Genomic DNA, 20,274 nt, shown 5'->3' with positions numbered 1-20,274 from the left:
CTGCCCCAGGCCTTTGCACTGGCTAACTTCAGCCGGGGACATCCTTCTCCAGGACAAGATGTGGTGCCTAAGCTCTCTGCTCTAGGGTCACCTGTCCACAGAGACTTCTGACCACCTGATCTGGGACTCTGCCGCTCCTGTCTTTCTCCATTCCCCGCTGTATCATTCTTTATTATCAGTGTCATTAGTGGAAGTTTTTTTATGAAGTGATGTCTGTTGAGCCCCCTCCCCTAGAACAGCAACCCCACAGGCACAGAGGCCATTTGTCTCAGCCTGCTCTGTTTCCCATGCAGCGCTGGGAGCAATGCGGGCACGTGGCCAGCGCACTAAACAGTTGGGTGCTGGGCCAAGTAACTCCATCCTGTGTGTCTGCCCAAGCCTGGCGGCTCCACCTTTCACTTAGTCACTACGGTGCAGGAGAAACTCAAGGGTCAGGGATTCTCCATTCAGCTCGGAACCTCAAGAGGCAGGCAGGCTCTTTAAAAGTCGAGAGCACCCAGTCTGGAATATTGTTATTAGCGGTCGCCTTCCCAGCGACCAGGGCCATCCTGGCCGTCAGCCTTTGGCGCCTTAGGCGCCCGTGAGAGCCTGCCGGCAGCCCGGCTCCCAGCGGCTTTGTGGCTTCTGGCCATGTCCACGTGCGCTCAGCTTCCCTCCCGGGCTGGGCAGACAGAGGGGCTCGGCCGGCGAAGCACTGTGTATGCTGGGTCCTTGGACCGTGAGGGGCAGGAAATAAGTCGGGACAAACCCGCCGTGGTGGATCCGAAGCCCAGGTGCAGAGCGCCTACTGTCTGCGCGCTGGGTCCGCCCGCAGCTTTCAGCCCCCTGGGGTCCCGCGACCAGACAGAACCGTGTCCGGTGGTCGCGGGACCGGGCCAGCGTGAGGGGACCTAGCAGTTGGGATGCGTGCTGAGGCTCATCCTCAGGGCCTTCCAAGTCCTTCTTCTCTCCAGACCGCACGTTTTTAACTCATCAATCAATACTTATTTATTACACTCCCGCAGAGCAAGGATTTACCCAAGTAAAACAGAATCGGGACATTGGGTACAGTGTTCGCACACCCCTGGATGCGGGGTTCGGGTTGGGGTCCCGGGGCGGGAGGTGGGGAGAGGGTAGGGGTAGGCGGAGCGTGCTGGGGTCCCGGGAGTGAGGGGAGAAGAGGGGACAGAGTCCACCGGCCCACGGCTGCGTCAAAAGAGAGTAGGTGATGGGGGTGGGGTCTTGACCCAAGGTGCGGCAGTGGGGGAGGGGTGGGGGCGTGGCGGGTGGGCGTGGCGAGAGGCGGGTACGAGAGAGGTGGTGGCCGCGCGATCCGCAACTCGGGATTGGCCGGAAGCCGGCCCCCGCCCCTTCCTCTCGGCCAATCGCCTTCCTTCCACTCTGGCCGCCCGGTCCCCGGGGTGCCACCCAGCCCCGGGGTCGCGCTTTCCGGGTCACCGCTCGCCGCTCCCGGACGCGCCCAGCCCGCCGCTTTTTCCCGGTCTCGGTCCAGGTGAGCACTTGCCGGACCGTGACTCGCCCCACCCCTAGGCGGAGGGATCTGGCCGGGGTCTGGGACGGGGTCCCCGCCTCGGCAACCGCTGGGCCGGTGTTGCATCATCTACATCTGCCAGCCGCGGAGCTGGCCACGCGAACCCCGCGTCCAGGACCTTCCCCTTATCGCGAGTCCAGACTGTCTTGAAGCTGGGGGTTCCGCGCCCACGTGGCCCAGGGCCTTCACTCCAACTCCTGCGGCTGCGGAGGGGACGGCAGGGGGCGCGAGCCGGGGGGCGTCGAGCTGAGACTTTCGGAAGATGCGCTCTAATGGTGGCATCATTGATTTTTCGCTGCATTTTGGATGGGAAATGGTTGTCTCGAAAATTGCTCTTTTCTGCCAGTTCTGTGGAGTGGGCGGGGGGGGCGGGGTGTAAAATATTGATGTAGTTGCGTAGGCTGCACGGGAGGTGGCTGCCCGCGGTGGGAGGGAGCGCAGGGCAAACAGGGCCCTGCCTCCAGCACATACTAAGGGGATGGGGGAGGGTGCCCTGAGACCCCCACTTCGAGCCCTAGGCTAGGCGGATGGCTGAGCTGGAGAATGGGGAGTGGTAGTGGGGAAGGAGCGGGAGCGCAAAACTTAGCCTCCCAAGAGTTACCTGGGGGTGTTTATCCCAAACGGTATCCCCAAAGGCCAGGTGACCGGGCGGTCTCCAGATCCTCTGTAGCGTCTCAATTACCCGCCTGAAAAGTCTCCCTTTGAAACGGGAGTTTACTACCTTCCGCACCCTTGGCCCTAACTGGCCCCCTTTGGCCGACTGGTGCGCGCGTGCAGGGCGCTGGGGGGCGCGGGGGGCGTGACCCCAGGAGGGTCTTGGGGTTTGGGGTTGCGGCAGGAGCCAGCAGGACCGCGCCAGGGGAGCCCGCCTTCCCAGCACGCACGTGCGTCGGCGCGCAGGGCGCTGTGCCCGCGGGGAGCTGTGCCCGCTGGGAGCTGAGACGGGCTGCACTGGACTGAATCCGCGGGTTCGAACCCGGGTCGCCCAACGAGGGTCCCGCCGAGTGCCTGTGGGTTCCACGGAGGCTCTGTCGGTCTCGATTTGAGTTCCCAGCAGCCCCTTACCTTTCAGGAGGTCGCTACAGGCGAGGCAAGTCGCCACATAGGAGGCGCAGGGCTGCCTGCGTCTGCGTGACGGGTCTGCGGGGTGTTCTGGCCAGGGGGCTGCCGACCTGTCGGCCTCTGATGGGGAGAGAGGTGTACGACAGGGGCGCTTCTGCACGACGGAAGAACCACCTACCCGCGGGCGCACCGCGGAGCGAAGGCAGTGTTCCGCTTACCTCGGGGGCTTTTTGAAAGGTGGAAGAAGGACGCGGGACGTCCCTCCGTGGTTTCACGAGGGGAACTGAACGCCTGAAAAAGTACTTGCTGATCCAAAGACTTGAAGGAACCTCTGCTCTAGGCACGTTTGGGGGCAGATCGTCTGGGAGGCTGGTTTCTCCCAGAAAGCCGTGCGCCGCGGGCCTCGTGGATTTGAAACGGATGTGATTGCCAAGAGTGGGGGTCTCCGCTTCCCCGGCGCGCAGGCTCCGGCCTGGGCATCTGGGGCGACCTGCTGGGCGCTGGTCTGCACCTGGCCCTGCGCTGGGAGACAGGGAACCAGCTGGGGCGGCCTCTGCCCTTGCTGATGGTGGCGGTACCCAGATGGGGCCGCTCCCGAGGAGAAATCCAGCGGGTCCACGAGCCTCCACGTGCACCTCCAAGCGAGGGGCCCTTTGCACCTTCAGCCCAGTTCCGCCTGGGCCACCGAAGCTTTTCACAGCAAACTGCCTGCCGAAATGTCCTGGGGAGCAGAGGGGCAAGGCTGGGGGCTGGAGGAGTGGTGAGGGCTGCACTCAGAGGTCACCCCGAGCCACATCCCCTACCTTGAGCTCCTCGCAGGGGCCTTCCAGACCCACAGGGCTCCAGAGACTTGGGGTGGGGGGAGCTTTAGGTTTACAGAAAAGTTGAGAAGAGAGCAGAGTTCTCACGTACCTCCCCCCTCACACTCACGGTTCCCCCTATTATTACCATCTTACGATTTTTACAATGAATGAACATGATGGTTAACTAAAGTCCCTACTTATTCAGATTTCCTTAGTTTCCCCTAATACCCTTTTCTGTTCTGGGATTCCATCCAAGACACCTCATTCCATTTCGTTTTCACTGCTCCTTACGGAGCTGGAGCCGTGGTGAGTGTTCGGTCATCAGCCTGGTGAGTGATGGCTCCGCGCCGCCGTGGACCGGTCCTCTGTTCAGTGTGGGAAATCACAGGGCGGCAGCCGAGCGGCTGAGCTCAGTCCTGGTTTCTGAAGATGAGAGGTGGGCGTTTGCTCATCGTCACCAGAAGGAGCTGGGCAGGGCTGCAGCCTCTTTGAGTGTGCCCATTCCCTTTCCTTTCTTTCTTTTTTTTTTTTTTGTCATCTATTTTAAGGTTCCATGAGATTTTTAATTGATAAAATACATGTAATATACTGTTTAACTATTCATAAGTGTCTGAATTCAGTAGCAATACACACATTCACGATGTTGTGCACTATTATCTGTACCCCAAACTTTTTCATCATAACTCTGTACCCATTAAACAGTGACTCCCCTCCCCCTGCCCCTGGGAATCTCTGTTCCACTTCATGTCTCTCTGATTTGCCTATTCTAGGTACCTCACATAGGTAGAGTCATGCAATATTCTTCTGGCTTATTTGACTTCGCAGAATGTTTCATTCCTTCTTTTTTAGGGTAAAAATATATTTATTAACATCTTCATCTTCCTCTTGTTATTTCCATCATATAAATGTAGTCTTTTAAAATATATATATTTATTTATTTGTCTGCTCCGGGTCTTAGTTGCAGCATGCGGGATCTTCACTGTGGAATGCGGGATCTAGTTCCCTGACCAGGTATCGAACCTGGGCCCCCTGCATTGGGAGCGCGGAGTCTTAACCCCTGGACCACCAGGGGAGTCCCTAAATGTAGTCTTTCTCAAACAACTTTATTGAGTTATCTTTGATATATAAAAGTCATATATATATTTAAGGTGTACAACGTGATGTTTTGATTTATGTATACATTACAAAAAGACAGCACAATCAGGCTATCAAGATGAATAACACTCATCACCTCTACATAGTTGCTGTGTGTGTGTGTCTGTGTGTGTGTGCATGCGCTCACATGTTGAGAAGATTTTAAAACTTCATTGTTTTTTCATGGCCAAATACTCTTCCACTGTATGGGGAAACCACATTTTGTTTATACATTCATCCGCTGATAGACACTTGGTTTGTTTCCAGGTTTTTGCTATTGTGAATAGTGCCGTTATGAATGCGGTGGGCACATACTGTATGTTTCCATTTTTTTTGGCTATATGCGTAGGGGTGGAATTGCCGGGTCACACGGTAGTTGTATGCTTAACCCTTTGAGAAGCTGTCCAGCTGTTGTCCACAGCAGCTGGTGCCTGCGTAGTTATGCCTTTTCCTGCCGAGCTACTTGAGTGAATGGAGCTCCACGCCCAGTGGGGGCCAGGCGCGCAGGATTCCCAGGACAGGCAACAGAGAAGCAGGCCCTTCTGCAGGTGTTTGGAAACTGCCCGAACTGACAGCATCTCTTCCCCTTGCCTTTGACAGATCCCACCATGCCTTCTGAGACACCCCAAGCAGAAGAGAGGTCTGCAGGGTGCCCCCACCTCTCAGGGGCACACCTGGGGAAAGGAAGCCTGGAAAAGGAGCCTCCGGGAGACAAGGAGGTCCTGTGGATCCGTCCCGATGCCCCGAGCAGGTGCTCCTGGCAGCTGGGCAGGCCTGCCACCAGCTCTCCACATCGCCACACTGCTCTGTGAGTCCCTTTATGATCATAAGATGGGGGAAGAGTTTGCTACCTGAAGCCAGGTAGCCACAGGGACCTGGGGTGTGAACCACCACCCCACCACCCCCGTCCCTTGCAGTCGCTCTGGATGGATGGTGAGCTGGGGTGGGAGGTATTTTATAGCTGAGTCCCCCAAGGCTCAGAGAGGCCAAGGCTCGTTTGTGCTGTAGCGCAGCACCTAGTTCAGTGCCTCCCAAGAGCAGATGCTCAATAAATAAAGGGATGTGCCCAGGTCCCACGCTCTGAGTGACAGGTAGGGGGGAGGTTTCCGATCCAGATCCGTCCGGTTGCACACTCTTGTAATTAGGATCATGCCTGCCCTTCTCTGCTCACCTCCAGGCTGTGAGATATTTTTCTGTAGTGGGGTCTTTGTGGTTGGACTGAGACTGTTGGATGAATAAACTGCGACTTTGAGCCCTCTCTTGGGTATTCGTGTGTCTGCAATGATCTCATTATGAATAACTGCAGTGGAAAATGCAGTTCATTTAGTCACAGCACCTACTATATGTGTGCCCTGTTCTAGGTGCACAATCAGATCAATCAGTGGGAAAGGAAAAAGAAACAAAAAAGGCAAAAATCCCTGAGCCATCATGAAACTCGAACTGAGTTCACTAAATCTTAGGATTATCTTTATTTCCTTAGTGTTCTCTCCCAGAAATACAACAAAGGAGTCGGAAGAACATGCCTTTTGGATGTTTGGTTCTTATCCTTCACACACTGCTGTACCAACGTTTATGATTATTGATTTTCGATTCAGAACTGGGGAGGGGGAGGGGGAGGGGTGCTCTCCTCACTGGGGCCAATGGACCGAAGTAACATTTACAAACCCAGAAGCTCCCAGCGTTAAACATACCTCGATTCTGGGAGCTCAGGAGGCCAAGTTGGCCGCCGGCCATAGGGCATGAGCCCCTGCTTCCAGAACAAAGCAGGGGGTGAAATGGCTCCGTGAGCTTCTCACTGGGCCTGGGGTGGCTGGGACACCATCCTATCCAGGCTGCAACCTAGCATCCCACCTGCGCTTCACGTGGTGGCCTGACCCTCCTAAAACGCCCTGGCGGGGTTGCTGTCCCATCCTGAAACTGCTTGTCCCAGTTCAGGTTATGAGGAGCTGAGCCCGGGCCTGAGGTTCTGGGGCTCACCCGCTGTCAGGACGCTGGACCCGGGTCCCTGGACGAGGCAGCCTAGGCGATCCCGGTGGTGAGAGCACAGGGGTGATGAGACGGGTGGCCTGGGGAGAACTCAGAGCCGGTACCTGGATGGGCAGGAGGTGCCAGCCCTGTGGGTATCTGGGGAAGGGGTTCCAGACGGTTCCCAGGTAGGGTGGGCTTAGAACGGGGAACAGAATGGGAGCAGCGGGGGGGGGGGTGGCTGCGGAGGGGAAGCAGAGCCAGGCGCCCTGCCAGGCGAGGGGGTTTCAGGTTATTCCAGGGGGCTGTAGGGCTCTGCTCCCGGAAGCCTGCTGGGCTGTCGCAGGGAAAGCAGCTGAGATAAGGTGTTAAATTCCCTCCCCAGGCCCGGCCCGATCGCCTCAGGCAAGCTCCCCAGGTGACTTTCTGCGCCCCCCCCACCACCCCCACCCCCCGGCCTGGTGCTGAGTCAGGAGCCCTGAGTTCTCCGCAGGGGCGGGCTGGGCCTCCCCGTTCTCAGGCCGCTACAACCTCTGCTGGGGGTGGATGACTCAGCCGCCCTCCAGTGCTTCCCAGGTGTTTACCCCTCCTGCCCTGGCTTTAACTAGTTAATAAGTCAACCCCGAGGTCGCCCCTAGAGCCTGGTCTCCCTCCAAGTCTGGGGTCAGGAGCCCTTTGCCCCCGCCCCGGCTCTCCCCTCACCCCAACTTCCGCACCTCTCTTGGCCAAGCCTGCCTCTGGGGGGGCTCGGGGCATCCGTGCCACCTTGGAGGGTGCAGCTGGGCTCCAGCCAGGCCGTGTTGCTGCCTGTGTGGGCCCCGGGGCGGAAGGCGGCATTCCCAGGGAGCGGGGAGGAATCTACATGGTTAACGGGTCCCTGCAGTGGGGACCGCGGTTCACGCAAGCGTGAGAGCCGTGGGGATGGCACCTGAGAAATCCAGGGTGTAGGAAGCCATTGAGTTTCTTGGAACTCACGTCAGTTTTGCATATTCCGGGATGAATAGTCGGTCCCTGAGGATGAGGATGGAGGCAACATCGTGGGGGCCACTCAGGAAACGCAGGTATCACAGCGTGCACAGCTGAGCAGCAGCTGAGCTGTCCCACACCTTCCTGTCACCTGTCACCGGCTGCTCAGCTGGAAGAACCACTGGGGAGGGGGGGGCAGTCACTCCAATGTGAAGGGGGACAGTTGGTCCATGAGAAGCGAATCCCGTTCTGGGCCTGGAGGCCCACCTGGGAATTCGCCTGACCTTAGCCCCAAGGACAAGAGATGACCCGCCAGAGGCCTTTGTTCTTTGGTCTGAGTATCAGGCTTCCTGCCACCTGTGCCAGACACTCTGAGTGATGCCAGGTGCCTGGGTGGGCTCTTTGCAGTCACTGTCACTGTCACTGCCCGGTGGCCAGACCGTCTGAGGGGGTCTCTGTCCAGGGGTCCCCACCAGTTTTTTCATCGAAGAAAAGGAAGGGAGGTATCCCAGGAGGCAGGTGCTGAGAGAGGAGATGAATTGAAAACCAAAAACCTAAAAAGATCGGGACTTCCCTGATGGTCCAGTGGCTATGACTCCGCCTTCCAATGCAGGGGGCGCGGGTTTGATCCCATATGCCAAAAAAAAAAAAAAACCTAAAAAGGTGGACCAGGACGTGATGTTTTGAAATCAGTGTTTGTTTGTTTTAACTTTTTTATTTGGAAATAACACTCAAATGAAGTTGCAAAAATCATACAGAGAGGTCGTGGGGACGTTCGCCCAGCTGCCCACTGATACCATCTGTTACCACAGTGCGTTTTCAAACCCCGGAAACGTTGGTGCAGCTGTTCACTAAACTGCATTCGTTTTCATAGGTTTTGAGGTGAACTTGCCCGTGCATATGTGTGTGACCTTTCAGCAAATGTGGATTCGTGTACTTGCCACCCAGTTCCTCATGAAAGGCAATTCTTGGCTTTACTTCTTGATTTATTTAAAAGAATGTGCGGGCCTGCCAAGGCTGGTACCATTTTGTTTTTCTGAGTAATCGTGGACTCCTCTGTTTTAGGGAGAAGTCTCCCAAAATCCTGCCAGACATCCTGAAGAAGATTGGGGATACCCCGATGGTGAGGATTAACAAGATTGGGAGGAACTTCGGCCTGAAGTGTGAGCTCCGTGAGTGCCGGCTTCCTGCGCGCGGCTCGCAGGCCGGGGGCGTGGGTGGGCCCCTCACAGCCTGCGGGAGGGGTGTTTGACCACGTCAGGTGAGGTCGGGAAGCACCCAGGACAGGGCGGGCTGCTGGAGGGTGAGCGAGCCCTCGCCGGAGTCGGTGTAAGGGGGGGCCGTGGCCTGTGAGCTGAGGCCTGGATTGTGGAGGGAAGCGTGTCCGGGCAGATGTCGGGGGCAGAACCCGAGCCGGGAAGGCGGTGCTCTAAGCCGGCAACTGCAGGAGCAGAGCGGCGCCGTTCTGTCTCGGACTCTCGTAGGGAGGGGCAGCCATGCCGTGGGTGGGGTGGGCTGACCTGAGAGCCGGGGCGGGTTTTGTGATGAGGGTCCCAGCCATCAGCCGGGCAGGAACTGGCTGCCCCGGTGCTCAGACAGACAGTTCGCGTCTCACTTAGGAGACAGAGTGGGGATTTGGGAGCTGCGTCTGGTACACGTGGGGATCACCTGAGAGTCTTATCCAAGTCCTATGGAGAAGGGACTTCTTTGCAGGAGGCTGTTTCCAGGAACACAAGAGGGTGGGGGCCTTTCTTCACCACCACTGTTCTCCCAGCTCGGAGCCCAGGTAGATGTCAGCCTTGTCCCAGAGGAAGTGACAGGTGCAGAGGCCCTGGGGCGGACCAGGCCCGGTGCTGCTGGGGCAGAGAGAGCTGGGGAGGGGAGGGCGTGGGGGTCCTTGGGGGTCAACACCTCCTAGGGGAGGGACCGAGGCCACGTGGTCGATTCACCCCAGAGGCATCACCATCAGAGGCTTCCCGCGCATGCCTCTGGTGAAGAATTCTCTCATAAGCAACAAGCAGTACACACTCCCAGGCGCTGCTGGGGGTGTATCAGAACTGCCCAGGAGAGCTATCTGCTCTGTGCTCCTCCATCAGATAACAGAGACCAGTAACTAGTACCCCGTAGGCATGGGCCTGCTGCGTGCGCGTCAACTCGGCAGGAGCCCCTGAAGTAGGTTTTACTGTGTCCATTTTACAGATGGAAGAACCAAGCCCCCGGTTGGTTACTTGGCTTTGCCCACGGCTGATCAGCTTGAATCCCTGCGTCTCTTGGCTTTCCCAGGGGCTCATTAGAATTTTCTAACAAGTAATTCAAGTGTGTGACCTACAAGAGTCTGGGGTGCAGGGCTCCTCAGCGGTCAGACATTCAAGAGCCCCTCCTTCACTGTCCCGGCAGGGGCCTCTCTGGGTCTTGTGGATTTCAGAAACCAGGACAAAGCAGGAGGAGCTTGTTTTGTGGGTGCTGCAGGCCGGCCTGGTCCTTCAGTCACATTTGGTGCCACTCTCCCCCTTTTACGAACACTGCGTGTTTTTGAGAGGTGGGAGGGAGCCCTCCCCCAAGGGAAGAAGAGCAGAAGCAGAGGCTTAGGCACGGGAGAGGACGTCGTATCTGCTAGGTGGGGAAGATGGCGGGAGGCGGGTGTGGAAGGTGTGTGGGTCCTGGTCTGGGGGTGTGACGAGCGAGCTGTGGCTTCAGGACATCAGGTCCTCTGTCATGATCCGCTGGGTACGTTGGGGCTGGCTGTCCTGATTTAAGCCTGGGCTCCAGTCGGCCGCCCCCTGCACGCCCAGCAAGTCTCTTCGGGACTGTGCTGCGTCACGGGGGTGGCTCTGCTCCATCCATCCAGCTGGATCCTCCTTAGGCTGCTCTGTCTCATGCACTTGGAGTTGCCACGTGGTCCATGGGGGGTGGGACGGGCAGGTGGCAGAAGCTCCCGTGGGCAAGCACCCTCACCCACGTCAGGTGTGGGAGGTGGCAGTGGAAAGGCGATGATTTTCAGGACCACTGAAGCTTGTCCCTGCATCCTGGGCGTATCGGGTGCTGGGGAGGGGACGGCACGGCAGGCATCCCTTAGCGGTCGGGGTCCTCTTCCTCTCTCATGATGCGTCTCTGGCTCCAGTGGCCAAGTGTGAGTTCTTCAACGCGGGCGGGAGCGTGAAGGACCGCATCAGCCTGCGAATGATTGAGGATGCTGAGCGCGAGGGGACCCTGAAGCCTGGGGACACCATCATCGAGCCGACGTCGGGGAACACAGGTGGGCGCTGCCACGGGCCAGAGCTCCCGGCCCGGGTGACCCGGGGCTGCACGCGCTGGCCTGTCCGGCGGGCCCTTCCCTTCCCTCCACGCACTTCGCTCGGCTCCTGATGCCTGTGTGCAGGTGTGTGGCTGCGCCCAGCTTTCTCTGATATCTTGCCGTCCCATCTGCACTGGTGACGTTGGAGTCTGTTATGTGGGCAACCACACCTTGTAGTAAAAATCTGTCCGAGTTTCCTTTGGCCGCGGTAATAAATGCCACAGCCTAGGCGGCTTAATCAACAGACATTTATTATCTCGCAGTCTGGAGGCTGGACAGCTGACATCAGGTGTCAGCAGGGCGGGTTCCTCCTGAGGCCTCTCTCCTGGGCATCTTCTCCCCGCGTCCTCACGTGCGTCCCTCTGTGTGTGTCTGTGTCCTGATCTCTTCTTATGAGGACACCAGACATACAGGGTTAGGGCCCACCCATATGACCTCGTTTAACCTTAATCTCCTCTTCAAAGGCCCATCTCCAGTTAGAGTCACGTTCTGAGGGGGTTGCAGGGTAGGACTTCAACAGATGAATTTTGGAGGGACACAGTTGAGTCCATAACACTCCACCCTCTGGCCCCCAGAATTCATGTCCTTCTCGAATGCAAAGTACATTCACCCCCATCCCAACAGCCCCCCAAAGCCTGAACCCGTTCCAGCACCGACGTTAAGTCTCATGTAAGGATCACCTAAGTCAGAGGCGGATGAGACCTGAGGCTCGATTCCTCCTGAAGCAAAATTCCCCTCCGGCTGCGAACCTTCCAACCGGACAATTTGTGTGTTTCCAAAGCACAGTGGCAGGCCAGGCACAGGACAGACATTCCCATCCAAACCCAGAAAGGGGTCGCGGGTCCCAAGCAGGTCCGAAGCCGAGTGGGGCAAACTCCAGGAGATCTTGAGCCTCCAGAACCCTCCTCCCTGGCTCCGTGTTCTGTCTTCAGACTAACTGGGGTGGCCCCTCCCCTCAGCCCTGGGCAGCGGCCCCGACCCCTTTGGAACCAGGGAGGAGGCGTCCGGCCCGGGCCTGCGCCCCGGCCCCGCGGTGGGGCTGGGGACGGGGACACGCGGGCTCCACAACGTCTGCTGCTATCGTCACCTCCCAGGCGCCCAGTAAGAGCTGGAGGAATTGGGGTTCGTGGTGGGCAGCCTGCTTTTTCCTCTGGGCACGCTTGCCTTTTTATCTCTGCCTCCACATTTTCCTCTTATCCCCTCATTTGAGGGCAGAAGGGGATGACGTAGGGCATTTCTGCAGCGCCCTCTCCCCTGGGCCTTTGGGGCTGGAAGCGGGGTCTCGGGGGCACTGTGGCCCCCTCTCACTGCATGTGCTGTCCCCAGGGATCGGGCTGGCCCTGGCTGCCGCGGTGAAAGGCTACCATTGCATCATCGTGATGCCAGAGAAGATGAGTACTGAGAAGGTAGGCGGGCATCTCCCCGGCCCCTGCCCCTGCGCTGTAGGCCCGGTGGGGAGGTGAAGGCCACCACGTACCTCTGCAGGTGGACGTCCTGCGTGCCCTGGGGGCCGAGATCGTGAGGACACCCACCAACGCCAGATTCGACTCCCCTGAGTCACATGTGGGCGTGGCCTGGAGGCTGAGGAACGAGATCCCCAATTCTCACATCCTGGACCAGGTGAGGGCCGGGCCCTGGAGGCGACTGTGTGCCCAGAGGCTTGGGACCAAGTGGGGCCTTCCCTGGGGGATGTCTCCCGGGGGCTTGGGGGTGGTGTCACATCTGCAGCAGGAGCAGAGGCTGCAGAGGGACCGACGCACTGGGACGCGGCCACTGGCCTCTCCCAGCCCAGCGTGTGGCCGGCAGGGTCGGCCAAGCCTTTGGCTCTGCTGTCTGTGTGCTGGCTTCGAGGGCTCAGCTCAGTGCGCTGGAACGCCCTTTGCAGAGGACCCGGGAAGCTCTCTACAGGCATAAAATACATGCAGACCTTTTGACTGGAAGCTCTTCTTTGTCACTCACTCCACGTCTGGGTTAATTCAGAAATCGCATCTTGTGGAGAGCTGGTTTTCGTGCTTGGTGTCTGTTGAGGTGCCCGGGCCATTCCTCGAGCTGCCGGCATCCTCTCTGGCTTTGCACTGAGCTGTTTGCCTGGTGCCCTGGGGCTGCTGCCGGCTCTGTGCCTCGACTTCAGCACGACTCCTTTGCTCTCTTTCCTTGCAGTACCGCAATGCCAGCAACCCTCTCGCTCACTACGACATCACGGCCGAGGAGATCCTGCAGCAGTGTGACGGTGTATACTTCTAACCCTGCTGTCCATCTTGACTGGGAGTGTACAAGTCACTTACCCGCTCCTTCGTAAACTCCTTTTAATCCTTCAAAACCCAGCTCCAATGTCCCTCTCCGTGAAGTGCTTTCTAGAACATTTCTCTAGAGCGGTTTCCTCCCTCTTGGACTTTGCCCGTGCCTCTCCTATAGCACCAAACATACCATGTGGTTGTATCTGTTTACCTAGCAGTCTTTCCTCCAGACCCGTAGGAGCTCCTGAGTGCAGGGCACAAGGGTGTCCCAGGCTGGTTCTGGGCTCACAGCTGGGGCTTCACGTTGCTGAACGGCACTTGGCGTCAAGTCCCAGCCTGGGCACTGAATTCAACATTGGGGTTTTCTCATCTGCAGAACTGGGGTGGTGACATCTGCAGTTAGCTTACTCTGTACAGACATGAGGCTGCTTGGAACCTCTCCGCACAGTTGGTGCCAAGGCCGAGGGGGTTGCGATGTTTTCTGACGGGCTGTTTCCCTAAGAGGTCTTCGGGGAGAGTTGCCAGGGGCTTGGCACCCCTCGCTTCCTGTTTGGCGCCTAGCGTTGGCTTAAGTGCCCTCGTTCCGTGCCCAGGAGCCAGGCAGCAAGGTCCAGGCATTTGCTCACCCAGGTCTTATGTGTGAGAATCCTCTCATTCGGTAAAAACAGCCTTTCTGCCTCCGCACGGGTGCCCGCGCTGACTTGTCTGCAGGTGCCTGAGCTGGCCGCCGGGCACTGAGAGAGCCCAGACGACATCTGAGCCAAGCTGAGCGGTTTATTCTGGTCCCTTTGATAATTCGGTTTACTTATCCACGTCCTCTGAACCAAACAGCTTAAGGAAGCGTGAAGAGCCCCCCTGGGCTCAGCCCTCAGCCAGCTGGGGCCCACCTCCTGCAGGAAGTCACCTCGTTCACGATTGACGACAAATAGGGATTTCAGGGACTGGCGCGTTTAGCCTTAAATGGGGCTCCCTGGGGCTCTGTTCCTGTGACTGTGTCTCAGAGATGAAGGACTGTGATGAGGGGCTTTAAATTTGAGAATAGGTTTGCTTTTGCCCTTTCTGATAACTTGCCTTCGTTGTGGTTGAGGACCTTCTTGCTTCTTATTAAGAGTGGAGGGCTGAGCAGAAACGAACACACCATTGTAAAGCAATTATACTTCAGTAAAGATGCTTAAAAAAAAAAAGAGTGGGGGTCGGCCGCTCCTGCCTGAGGATGTTCTCCCTGACATGCCTTCTCCCCTGTCAGGGAGGCTGGACATGCTGGTGGCGTCGGCGGGCACGGGGGGCACCATCACGGGCATCGCCAGGAAGCTGAAGGAGAAGTGCCCTGGATGCAAGGTGAGGGGCTGCGAGGGCGCCAGCCTGCCCCGCCCAGGAGATGTGGGCCTGGACGTGTGCGCGTTCCCCACCTGCGGCCTGAACTGCAGCTGGAGGCTTAACTGTCGGGCTCCTTGGCCTTGGGCCCACAGAGTGGCCTCTGCTTTAGAGCCGGAAGTTCCCATTTCTGACACTTCCGCGTAGATGGCCTTGCATCTTATATAGGGGGAGGTGTACCTGTGCCTGCCCGGGGGATAAAGGACCCAGCAACCTGGACGCCCAGATGAACTGGGGGTGGGAGGGTCCATTTGGGTGGCCTCCAAGGGTCATTCCAGAAGCCGAGAGCTCTCAGGTTCAGGTCCTACCGCTGCCCCACCGGGGCTCTGAGAGTAGGGGAGGGGCTCCTGAGCCTGGGGAGGGGCTCAGAGAGACCCCCACTGGAGGTGCCGAGCGCACCCTTCCTCTCTGCCCATTTCTCCGCCGTCCAGGAGAGGTCAGTCCTAGCAGCCCCCTCGCCCCAGGCTCCCGCTGTCCCGGGGTGTCTCCTGGGGCTGTCCTCGGGCACCCCGCGCAGGAGGAGCTTTCCAGGACGCCGCTTCCCCCAGCCTCGTGCTGCCCCTCGAGTGCCCTGAGCTGGACATTCATTTACCTTGCGATCTCCCAGCGCCCGGGCCTGGGTTTGTGGGTTTCGAGCCTCGTGCCCGAGGTCCGGGAACAGGGCCCGCGCCCGGATGACAGCCGGGTGCGTCCAGGTGAGACTTGAGCCCTAAGGCTGCCCACTCTGCAGATCATCGGGGTGGACCCCGAAGGCTCCATCCTCGCAGAGCCCGAGGAGCTGAACCAGACGGAGCAGACGGCCTACGAGGTGGAAGGGATCGGCTACGACTTCATCCCCACCGTGCTGGACCGGACGGTAGGCGGGGCGGCAGTGACAAGCCCCGCCCTCAGGCCACAGCCTTGCCTAGCTGGGCACGGTGTGGGGGGGGCGGGGCCTGGCTGAGCGGGAACAGAGACGCGAGCTCCGCGCTGCACGGGGCACTAGTCTCGGGGGTCATGACGTGGTGACTCGCGGTACTTTACCTGACGAGCATGTACCACGGCCCTGTTGGGCAGACACAGAGGCCGTTGGGGGGTGGCAGGTGGCACAGACCACCGTGGCAGGGGGAGGGAGCCGGGTGGCTGGAGCGGGTAAGCAGGCCGACGTGGGAGAGCTAAGGACCCCAGAGAAGGCTCCTTTTAAGGACCCTAAAGGATGCTTCGGTCAGAGACCTAGACTAGAAGTGTGGCCCTCAGCGGGGCTGCTGGGCGGTTTTACTGGCCACGTGCACAGTGTGCTGGACCCGGGGGGAGGGGGTGGGGCGCGACCTAGGTCTGCAGATGCGAGTCCTGGATCCCAGACAAGGGGCTGGGCTGCATCCCTGGAGGGTCACGACCTCCTGGACCGAGGTCCTCTGTGAGGTTGCAACTTGGGCGGTGCTGCCCACGCCCACCACACCCCCGCTGCCCAGCGCCCGGCGCTGCCCGGCCTGACCGCCTGCCCTCGGCCCCCCAGGTGGTGGACACGTGGTTCAAGAGCAACGACGAGGACGCCTTCGCCTTCGCGCGCATGCTGATCGCGCAGGAGGGGCTGCTGTGCGGTGAGTGGGGCGCCGGGCGCTTGGCCTCTGCCAGCTGCTGGGCCAGCGCCGGAAGGACACCCTCGCTCTGGGGCTGCCCGGCCCACCTGCACCCCATCTGCTGCAGGGCTTGGAGGTTCTGTGCGAGGAGGGTTTGGTCGTGACAGTCGGTGGTAACGAGGAGAATGTGGGTGGACAGTGAGAATCGGGGGTCCTCCCAGCACCCCGAGCCCGGTCCCTCCACCGAGGACCCCTCCAGAGCGTGTTGGGGCGTGCACACGCACTGGCACGCACACGCGCATCGCACGCCCCCACCGGGTCTGACCCCGACCCTCCCGGCAGGCGGCAGTGCCGGCAGTGCCATGTCGGTGGCCGTGAAGGCCGCCCAGGAGCTCAGGGAGGAGCAGCGCTGCGTGGTGATCCTGCCGGACTCTGTGAGGAACTACATGTAAGGAGCAGTCCCTCCGGCCCCTCGGCTGCCCGCACTCCGCCCCCCAGGCGCCTGTGCCGGCTCTGCTGCCCGCCAGGCCTCCCCGAGACGCGGCAGCAGGAGGGAGGCGGCATGGGGGTCTGTGAGGCCGCGGGGGACGCGGAGGAGGACGCAGCCGCCCTAAGAACGCCTCCGCAACCCCCGCTGCAGGGAGCACCGGCTCTGCTGCTTCACTCACACTGCAGCCCCAACCTGGCGAGACCCAGGCTGGGCTCGGCAGCCCCGGGGACGGGCTGTGCGATGCCTGCCTGCTGGCCTCCGAGGCCCCTTCGAGTCCGATGGTGCTGAGTATCTGCACACCTGCCCAGGTGGCAGCTTGCAGCCTCCTGCTTCCAGTTCCCGTCCTCTGGGCCGATGGCGCCCGTCTGGGGCCACCGGCTGAAAGAGCCAGGGTTGCTGTGCGGGAACAAGGGCACGGGGGGCTAGAGACCTCCCCCACGGACCCGTGGGCTTCCTCCCTGGCCCAGGAGTGGCAGGTTACATACCTCGGGTGAGCTCCGCTGCCCCTGGTGGGCGCCCGTTCCAGCAAGGGGTGAGGCACGTCTGGGTGTCCACTGCCAGGTTGCCCTGAGCATGGCCGTCCGCTCACACCGCACGGTGCGTGAGAACGGCCGTCTCCCCGTGTGCTGGGCCGGCCTGCTGTGCGTGCGCACTCCTGCCTGTGTGTGTGAGAGAGAAATGGCGAGAGTGTGACTGAATGATCATGTCTCGGGCACACACGTCTAGGCTGGGGGGTTGTGGGTCCTCCCTGCTCCCCACTTTCTTGGTCCTCGTCTGCCTTTTTTTTTTTTTAACATCTTTATTGGAGTATACTTGCTTCACAATGGTGTGTCACTTTCTGCTGTATCACAAAGTGAATCAGCTATACATATACATATGTTCCCATATCTCTTCCCTCTTGCGTCTCCCTCCCACCCTCCCTATCCCACCCCTCCAGGCGGTCACAAAGCACGAGCTAATCTCCCTGTGCTATGCGGCTGCTTCCCACTAGCTATCTGTTTTACATTTGATAGTGTTTATATGTCCATGCCACTCTCTCACTTTGTCACAGCTTACTCTTCCCCCTCCCCGTGTCCTCAAGTCCATTCTCTACGTCTGCATCTTTATTCCTGTCCTGCACCTAGGTCTTCAGAAACTTTTTTTTTTTTTTTTAGATTCCATATATATGTGTTAGCACACGGTATTTGTTTCTTTCTTTCTGACTTACTTCACTCTGTATGACAGGCTCTAAGTCCTTCCACCTCACTAAAACTAACTCAATTTCGTTTCTTTTTATGGCTGAGTAATATTCCATTGTATATATGTGCCACATCTTCTTTATCCATTCATCTGTCAGTGGACACTTACCATGTCCTGATTATTGTAAATAGTGATGCAGTGAACATTGTGGTACATGACTCTTTGAATTATGGTTTTCTCAGGGTATATGCCTGGTATTTGGATTGCTGGGTCATATGGCAGTTCTATTTTTAGTTTTTTAAGGAACCTCCATACTGTTCTCCATAGTGGCTGTATAAATTTACATTCCCACCAACAGTGCAAGAGGGTTCCCTTTTCTCCACACCCTCTCCAGCATTTATTTATTTATTTATTTATTTATTTATTTATTTTTTGCGGTACGCGGGCCTCTCACTGTTGTGGCCTCTCCCGTTGCGGGGCACAGGCTCCAGACGCGCAGGCCCAGTGGCCATGGCTCACGGGCCCAGCCGCTCCGCAGCATATGGGATTTTCCCGGACCGGGGCACGAACCCGTGTCCCCTGCACCAGCAAGCGGACGCCCAACCACTGCGCCACCAGGGAAGCCCTCCAGCATTTATTGTTTGTAGATTTTTTGATGATGGCCATTCTGACCAGTGTGAGGTGATATTTAATTGTAGTTCTGATTTGCATTTCTCTAATGGTTAGTGACGTTGAGCCTCCTTTCATGTGTTTGTTGGCAATCTGTATATCTTTGGAGAAATGTCTGTTTAGGTCTTCTGCCCATTTTTGGTTTGGGTTGTTTGTTTCTTTGATATTGAGCTGCATGAGCTGCTTATATATTTTGGAGATTAATCCTTTGTCAGTTGCTTAGTTTGCAAACATTTTCTCCCATTCTGAGGGTTGTCTTTTTGTCTTCTTTATGGTTTCCTTTGCTGTGCAAAAGTTTTTAAGTTTCATTAGGTCCCATTTGTTTATTTTTGTTTTTATTTCCATTTGTGTAGGAGGTGGGTCAAAAAGGATCTTGCTGTGACTTATATCATTGAGTGTTCTGCCTATGTTTTCCTCTAAGAGTTTTATAGTGTATTGCCTTACATTTAGGCTTTAATCCATTTTGACTTTATTTTTGTATATGGTGTTAGGGAGTGTTCTAATTTCATTCTTCCACATGTAGCTGTCCAGTTTTCCCAGCACAACTTATTGAAGAGGCTGTCTTTTCTCCATTGTATATTCTTGCCTCCTTTATCAAGGATAAGGTGACCGTGTGTGCGTGGGTTTATCTCTGGGCTTTCTGTCCTGTTCCATTGATCTGTATTTCTGTTTTTGTGCCAGTACCATACTGTCTTGATTACTGTAGCTTTGTAGTATAGTCTGAAATCAGGAAGCCTGATTCCTCCAGCTCCGTTTTTCTTTCTCAAGATTGCTTTGGCTATTCGGGGTCTTTTGTGTTTCCATACAAATTGTGAAATTTTTTGTTCTAGTTCTGTGAAAAATGCCATTGGTAGTTTGATAGGGATTTCACTGAATCTGTAGATTGCTTTGGGTAGTAAAGTCATTTTCACAGTGTTCATTCTTTCAATCCGAGAACATGGTATATCTCCCCATCTGTTTTATCTTTAATTTCTTTCATCAGTGGCTTATAGTTTTCTGCATACAGGTCTTTTGTCTCCTTAGGTAGGTTTATTCCTAGGTACCATTTTGCAATGGTAAACGGTAATGTTTCCTTAGTTTCTCTTTCAGATTTTTCATCATTAGTGTATAGGAATGCAAGAGATTTCTGTGCATTAATTTTGTATCCTGCTACTTTACCAGATTCATTGATTAGCGCTAGTAGTTTTCTGGTAGCATCTTTAGGATTCCCGATGTATAGTATCATGTCATCTGTAAACAGTGACAGTTTTACTTCCTCTTTTCTGATTTGGATTCCTTTTCTTTCTTTTTCTTCTCTGATTGCTGTGGCTAAAACTTCCAAAACTATGTTGAATAATAGTAGTGAGAGTGGGGCAACCTTGTCTTCCTCCTGATCTTAGTGGAAATAGTTTCAGTTTTTCACCATTGAGAATGATGTTGGCCGTGGGTTTGTCATATATGGCCTTTATTATGTTGAGGTAAGTTCCCTCTGTGCCTACTTTCTGGAGAGTTTTTATCATATGTGAGTGTTGAATTTTGTCGAAAGCTTTTTCTGCATCTATTGAGATTTTCATATGGTTTTTATCCTTCAATTTGTTAATATGGTATATCACATGGTTTGATTTGCGTATATTGAAGAATCCTTGCATCCCTGGGATAAACCCCACTTAATCATGGTGTATGCTCCTTTTACTGTGCTGTTGGATTCTGTTTGCTAGTATTTTGTTGAGGATTTTTGCGTCTATGTTCATCAGTGATATTGGCCTGTAGTTTCCTTTCTTTGTGACATCTTTGTCTGGTTTTGGTATCAGGGTGATGGTGGCCTCGTAGAATGAGTTTGGGAGTGTTCTTCCCTCTGCTATATTTTGGAAGAGTTTGAGAAGGATAGGTGTTAGCTCTTTTCTAAGTGTTTGATAGAATTTGCCTGTGAAGCCATCTGGTCCTGGGCTTTTGTTTGCTGGAAGGTTTTTAATCACAGTTTCAATTTCAGTGCTTGTGATTGGTCTGTTTATATTTTCTATTTCTTCCTGG

The 20,274-nt window shown here is 56.5% G+C and overlaps 1 protein-coding gene and 1 long non-coding RNA gene across 4 annotated transcripts in view; both read left to right on the top strand.

The window, feature by feature from the left end:
• Window positions 1-20,274, top strand: part of LOC125964524 (uncharacterized) — a 186,146-nt gene that overhangs the window by 95,609 nt on the left and 70,263 nt on the right. The window lies entirely within an intron of this gene.
• Window positions 1,364-20,274, top strand: part of CBS (cystathionine beta-synthase) — a 30,768-nt gene continuing 11,857 nt past the window's right edge. Inside the window, exons 1-11 of one of the 3 annotated variants that reach the window (XM_033418403.2) lie at window positions 1,364-1,492; window positions 5,131-5,338; window positions 8,527-8,624; window positions 10,583-10,717; window positions 12,083-12,162; window positions 12,242-12,376; window positions 12,917-12,986; window positions 14,240-14,331; window positions 15,098-15,223; window positions 15,863-15,947; window positions 16,269-16,374. In XM_033418403.2, the coding sequence (XP_033274294.1) occupies window positions 5,139-5,338; window positions 8,527-8,624; window positions 10,583-10,717; window positions 12,083-12,162; window positions 12,242-12,376; window positions 12,917-12,986; window positions 14,240-14,331; window positions 15,098-15,223; window positions 15,863-15,947; window positions 16,269-16,374 (1,127 nt within the window). In that variant the 5' untranslated portion in view covers window positions 1,364-1,492; window positions 5,131-5,138. Of the gene's footprint in view, window positions 1,493-5,130; window positions 5,339-8,526; window positions 8,634-10,582; window positions 10,718-12,082; window positions 12,163-12,241; window positions 12,377-12,916; window positions 12,987-14,239; window positions 14,332-15,097; window positions 15,224-15,862; window positions 15,948-16,268; window positions 16,375-20,274 lie in introns of all 3 variants that reach the window. The other 2 variants (XM_004264597.4, XM_049710398.1) reach the window with 2 other exon arrangements.

This window comes from Orcinus orca, chromosome 5 (assembly GCF_937001465.1).
Source record: "Orcinus orca chromosome 5, mOrcOrc1.1, whole genome shotgun sequence".
In the NCBI taxonomy this organism is placed as follows: Eukaryota; Metazoa; Chordata; class Mammalia; order Artiodactyla; family Delphinidae; genus Orcinus; species Orcinus orca.
Note: the sequence above shows the minus strand (reverse complement) of the source record. Positions and strands in the feature narration are given on the sequence as shown.